This window comes from Octopus bimaculoides, chromosome 29 (genome assembly GCF_001194135.2).
Source record: "Octopus bimaculoides isolate UCB-OBI-ISO-001 chromosome 29, ASM119413v2, whole genome shotgun sequence".
Classification (NCBI taxonomy): Eukaryota; Metazoa; Mollusca; class Cephalopoda; order Octopoda; family Octopodidae; genus Octopus; species Octopus bimaculoides.
In genome coordinates, this window is record NC_069009.1 from 9,112,554 (window position 1) to 9,119,049 (window position 6,496).

The 6,496-nt window shown below is 39.1% G+C and overlaps 1 protein-coding gene across 1 annotated transcript in view; it reads left to right on the forward strand.

Annotated features, from left to right (window-relative positions):
- LOC106878278 (uncharacterized) overlaps window positions 1–6,496 on the forward strand; it is a 194,885-nt gene that overhangs the window by 18,190 nt on the left and 170,199 nt on the right. Inside the window, exon 5 of the mRNA XM_052977847.1 lies at window positions 5,404–5,512. Coding sequence (XP_052833807.1) covers window positions 5,404–5,512 — 109 coding nt within the window. The remainder of the gene's footprint in view (window positions 1–5,403; window positions 5,513–6,496) is intronic.

The window sequence follows — 6,496 nt, forward strand, 5'->3', positions numbered from 1 at the left end:
CATTGCTTAACAACCAGTGTTAATGTGTTTACATACCCATAACTTAGCAGTTCGGCAAAGAAGTTGATAGAACAAGTACCAGGCTTAAAACTATATATCTACTGGGGTAGATTCATGTGACTAAAAATTCTTCAAGGCAGTGCCCCAGCATGGCCACTGTCTAACGACTGAAACAAGTAAAAGATAAAAGTTGAACAAACTTCTATTCTTTTCGTACACAAGAGAGTCTGGATGTTATTATTCTTGGTATAACTGTAATAATATTCAAAAAGTTAACTGTTAGTTCATTATGTTGATGTCAGCTCGGTTCAGCCACTGCCCGCATCTGTTCGCTGTCCATCTGCCATATCATCTCATGCTCTCTCTGCTACATCCCAAAGCTTTCTGTCTGGTAGTTGCATTGTGTTGATTTTTTACTGATTGAGAGGCTCAGAAAGGAGCAAGTGGAAAGCTGAAATAGTCACTGGAGCCTGTTCCATGGAAAATTACGATTGGTCAGATTTTGTTGATCACATGGGTAATATTCTAGCAAATTGTGACATCAGGTGATAGCTGAATATTCCCACTACAATGGTTTCATCTTCAACAGCAATTTAATAAACTTGAAATTGAAATGAGATGATAATTGAAATAGAACACTTATTATGACATGGATTAATGACATGCTTTTACTTGTTTCAGTCATACGGCTGTGGCCATGCTGGGGTACTGCCTTGAAGGGTTTATTTCAGAGGTTCTCAATGTGGGCAGTACTGCCCCCATGAGGGTGCTAGGCTTGTCAAAGGGGGCATTAAGTTTTAAGGGGTAGTGAAGTAATATAATTAGCATACTAGATTTTACCTATAGTACTACATTATACATAATGAAACTAGTAATGATTATTAAAATAAAATGAGATCTCATCAGGCACAGAAAAGTCATTAACTTGCGATGTATAAAGTAAATTCACTGTTAAAAGCTTATACAATCCATTTTTAGAGTTAATCACACAGCAATTCCTATACCTTTGAAAGCTACAGAAAAATTTAAAATAGAATTTTAAAGGCTTATAGAAGAAAACTATAAGAGGCAGATTTTCGTTATCTATGATGCTGCTTATTTTGGAAGCATGAACCCACAAAAATTTTCCTTGCTAAAGAAGAACAAACTGTTTCTGACTATAAAGCACCAAAAAACAGAATCACAAATTTTATTCTTGAAGTTAATATACTTTGCTGGATGTGCAATGTCAGCGTACATCACAACAAAGTGTGAGTGTCTTGAGAAAAAAGTTGGGCATAAGAGGCCTCACATGTGGTATGCAAGAGAGACAATTGCACTGTTATGGTCATGTGATACATATGGACAAGGACAGCTGTGTAAAGAAGTGTTGATCTCTAACAATGGAAGGAACCTGTGGAAGTGGTATACTAAGACATGGAACAAGGTGTTGAAGCTTGATCTTCAAACGTTGGGGGTTCATGGAAGCAATGACTAGTGACCAAGACTTTTGGTAATATGTCACGCTTGAGAAGACCCATCAAGCCAAGTGAAATCATAGTCATGGCCAATGCCGGTCACATAACTGGCCCACAAAAAGCACCCTTCGACTGGTGGGCTTCACAGAGGCAGTGACAAGTGACCAAGACCTTTGGCGATATACTATGCTTGAGAAGACCTGTCAAACCAAGCAAGATCATAGTCATGGCTGATGCCAGCATTGCATAACTGGCACCTGTGCTAGTGACATGTAAAAAGCACCCACTACACTCTTGGAGTCGTTGACATTAGGAAGGGCATCCAGCTATAGAGACCATGCCAAATCAGATTGGAACCTGGTGCAGCTCCCCAGCTTATCATTTTTCAGTTACCCCCAACCCATGCCCGCATGAAAAGCAGACCCTAAATGATGATGATGATGATGCAAGTTACTTGGCAACCTCACTAATGCTAGTGACATGTATAAAGCATCCAGTATACACTGTCAAGGGGTTGGTATTAAGAAGAGTATCCAAGCCATAGAAACCTTGCTAAAGCAGATACTGGTGTGTAGCACTGCCCTGCAGCTCTCCAGGTCCTGTCAAACAATCCAACCCATGCCAGCATGGAAAATAAATGTTAAGTAATGATGGTGATATCAAGGTAAAGCAAATGCTAATCAGCCATACACAAAATTAAAACACACCTAGGGACTAAAATCAGCAAGTGTTGTCAGATATCTGATGCTGACAGAAAAAAGCCTGAGTGATGAAGTCCCATTTTCAAGATTTATTTCTACCCAAAAATGAAAAAAATATTGTGTAAAATAACCTCAGTTTTAAAGCTTTGTTGCTCTCCAATAACTCTCTTGGTCATGATCCTGCTATAAATGACTTGGCCTGCAGTTTGGCATCTGGTGAGGTAGGTCCGTGCTGTCCAACAGTGTCATGGGGCACTGGATGAACATACTAGTTAAATTCTTGGGGCTTGGCTTGGGCCGGACTTCTAGGTAGACAAGAACTGGGAAGAGGTGACAAACTGGGTGGCTGACCTCACCTAAAAACAAGTTAAGAGGCAAAAATCCCTGAAAAGCCAAGTGGAAGTAGTGAATACTTAGATTGTATCCATCATCTGTTATCACCTGACCATTGTGCCTTTTCTGGAGAGGGTCACACATTGGTCATAGAAATGTACATGTATCTTTTACCTCTTATTTGTTCGAGTCTTTAGACTGCAGCCATGCTGGGGCACTACCTAGAAGGATTTTTAGTTGAATGAATCGACCACAGGATTTATTTTTTAAAACCTGATATTTATTTTATCAGTCTCTTTTTCTGAAGTTATAGGGATGTAAACAAACCAACACCAGTTGTCAAGCAGTGTTAGGAAACAAACACACACACACACACATATATATACATACACAATGGGCTTCTTTCAGTTGCCATCTACTAAATCTGCTCATGAGGCTTTAATCAGCTCGAGGCTATAGTAGAAGATACTTGCCCAAGATACCATGCAGTGGGACTGGACCCAGAACCATGTGGTTGGGAAGCAAACTCTTTTACCACACAGCCAATCCCTGAGTCTTATGAAGATAATTTTTGCAACAGGGTAATTGTTGTGTTCAAAGTTAATTATATAAAGATCATTGTTGATAATGTAATACAAGATGCTATGAATGCTAAATAAGTTCAATGAGAAATTCACATTATAAATGCTATTGCAAATATTTGAGATTCATTGCTGTGAGTGACATCAAACAACATGAGAGCCATGAAAGAACTTTTGCTGATTGTTATTCTGTTATTTTGTTACTTGTTTCAGTCATTAGACTGTGGCCATGCTGGAGCTCCACCTTAAAGGGTTTCAGTTCAAGAAACCAAACCCAGGACTTATTCTTTGTAAGCCTAGTACTTATTCTATCGGTCCCTTTTTCTGAACTGATAAGTTATGGAGATATAAACACACTGACATTGGTTGTCAGGAGATTGGGGGACAGATACAGTCTCATACATAAGTACATAGGCATAATTATCCAGCTGTAAAAACATGCCAAAACTGACTTCACTTGTGCTGGTGCCACATAAGAAGCACTCAGTTAACTCTGCAGAATGGTTGGTGTTAGGAAGGGCATCCAGCCATAAAAACCCTGCCAAAACAGACAGTAGCCTGGTGTAGTTTTCTACCTGGCCGGCTCCTGTCAAATCATCCAACCCATACTAGCATGGAAGGCAGACCTTAAAAACAATGTTGATGCTGATGACATGACAGTCTTCTTTCAGTTTCTGTCTACCAAATCTACTCATAAGGCTTTGATTGGCCCAAGACCATAGTAGAAGACACTTGTCCAAGGTTCCACACAGTGGGACTGAACCCAGAACCATGTGGTTAGGAAGCAAGCTTCTTAATACACAGCCACATCTGTGACTATGTGTGAATGATTTTCTACCCTGAAGCCAGAGGCCAGATTTACCTAATGTTTATATGCATCTGCCACTGGTTGCAGATTCTTGAGTTTTTGCAAACTGCATCTGCCAACATTATTACATGATTCAGAGCCCCTAGAAAGAGACCCAAAATGCTATACTGTCCCTCCTTAGTTTTCTGTGTCTTTGTACACTGTGTAAATCTGATCTGTTAATATATAAATATCTATATACTTATTCATGAATGTTCATCATCTGAATCTTTGCAGTCTTTGCTTTCTCTCTAATTACTTCAAATCATTTGAGAGCTATGAAGTGTCCTCTATATTGAGCATTTATGGATCTCATCTGTTGTGTGTGTGTGTGTATGTATCATCATCATCATCATCATCATTTAATATCCACTGTCCATGCTGGCATGGGTTGGATGGTTTGACCAGAGCTGGAAAGCTGCATCAAGCCCCAAGTATCTATTTTATCATGCTTTCTATGGCTGGATGCCCTTCCTAATGCCAACCACTTTACAGAGTATGCTGGGTGCTTTTATAAAACACTGCATGAGCACTTTTACATGACACTAGTACAGGACTTTTGCAGGTCAGTTCTCTTCACAAGGGGAGTACAGGTCTTCTTGAGTACAGCAAGGTGCCTGACATATATGGTCCTTTTTTATCTGAAAGGTTCAGCATCCTGAGCTCATCCTAACCTTTGTCCTCTGTATGTGTGTGTATGCTTATATATATATACATTAAACTACGGTTTACTTTTAAATTACCTGCTACCATATACCTTATAACAAGGACCTACATCATCATCATCATCATCATCATCGTTTAACGTCCGCTTTCCATGCTAGCATGGGTTGGACGATTTGACTGAGGACTGGTGAAACCAGATGGCTACACCAGGCTCCAATCTGATTTGGCAGAGTTTCTACAGCTGGATGCCCTTCCTAACGCCAACCACTCCGAGAGTGTAGTTTATTTATATATATATATATATCATCATCATCATCGTTTAACGTCCGCTTTCCATGCTAGCATGGGTTGGACGATTTGACTGAGGACTGGTGAAACCGGATGGCAACACCAGGCTCACTGAGGTAATTACCAGGAGTGCATCTGGATACATCTATCCCTTAGAGTGTTTAAACACTTCTAACTTATTCCGTATATATATATATATATATATATTGTAAAGTACAGATAAGTTGATGTTTTTTTGAATTCAGAATTGCCATTAGAACAGCAGAAATACTGGGTAAGTTACCCTTACAAAGTGGAAAAATTTTTCAGCGGGCAGTTTAGCTTAATAGTAAAGCACTCTGCTGAAGTCTTTAGGGATGTGGGTTTGAGTTCCGTAACTGTTTGTTGACAAATTTTTACCAGTTCTAATGGCAATTCTGTGTTTGAAAAATATCATTTCATCTATATTGTACAATACACATTTTGACACTTATAAAAAAAACTACACATAGTTATATATATATATGTCTGTCTATTTCTAATACTGTCAGATTGTGAACAACAATTCTAACATAGAGAAATGCCTACCAATTATTGTGTTGCTGGGACGTCTGTTGGACACTTTGACAGACTTACACAAAACTTACTATCATTACTACAGTAAGTATGACATTATTATTATTATTATTATTATTAGTGGTAGTAGTAGTAGTAGTAGTAGTAGTAGTAGTAGTAGTAGTAGTAGTAGTAATAGCAGTAGCAGCAGTAGTAGCAGCAGCAGCAGTAGTAGTAGTAAGGCGATGAACTGCTTAGCGGTATTTCACCTATCACTGTGTTCTGAGTTCAAATTCTGCCAAGGTTGACTTTGCCTTTAATCCTTTCAGGGTCAATAAAATAAATACCAGTTGAACACTGGGGTTGATGTAATCGACTCATCCCCACCTCCCCCAAGCTGCCTTTGTGGTAAAAATTTGGAAATAATAATTATTATGAACTGTAGTATGGAATTATTAATGTTGTTGTTGATGTTCTAACACTCTTTTACATTCTGTGTTCAAACTGTGTTCATTTCCACACACATGGGGACACACAGTGGGCTTCCACACAGTTTCTACCAAATTATTTCACAATTATGGTTTCAATTTTTGGAACAAGGCCAGCAGTTTCAAGTGAGTGGGTAAGTCAATTACATCAACTAGTGTTCAACTGGTTCTTAGTTTATCAACCCAGAATGGATAAATGGCAAAGCCGACCTTGACGGCATTTGAACTCAGAACATAAAGATGAGTGAAATGCCACTAAGCATTTTACGAGGCGTGCTAACAATTCTGCCAGTTTGCCACCTTTCGTTATTATTATTATTACTATGTTATTGAGTGAGAGAGCAGTGCATGCCATCAAAGTGACACTGGGGTAAAATATATGAAGCCCATTATACCCATCATGACTACCCGTCTGATAAGGGTACACCAGGCACATGCATCTCAACCATATGTGTGCGACATGATGATCTCATATCAAGATAAACAGCGCATGACCTCACAGATGGGGCCCAGTTAGAATTTTCTTCAGGTTGAGTAGCCCATCCCGCTCAAAAGGTCCCTGAATAAGGTTTGTTTAAGGATGTTGAGCAAAACACACATG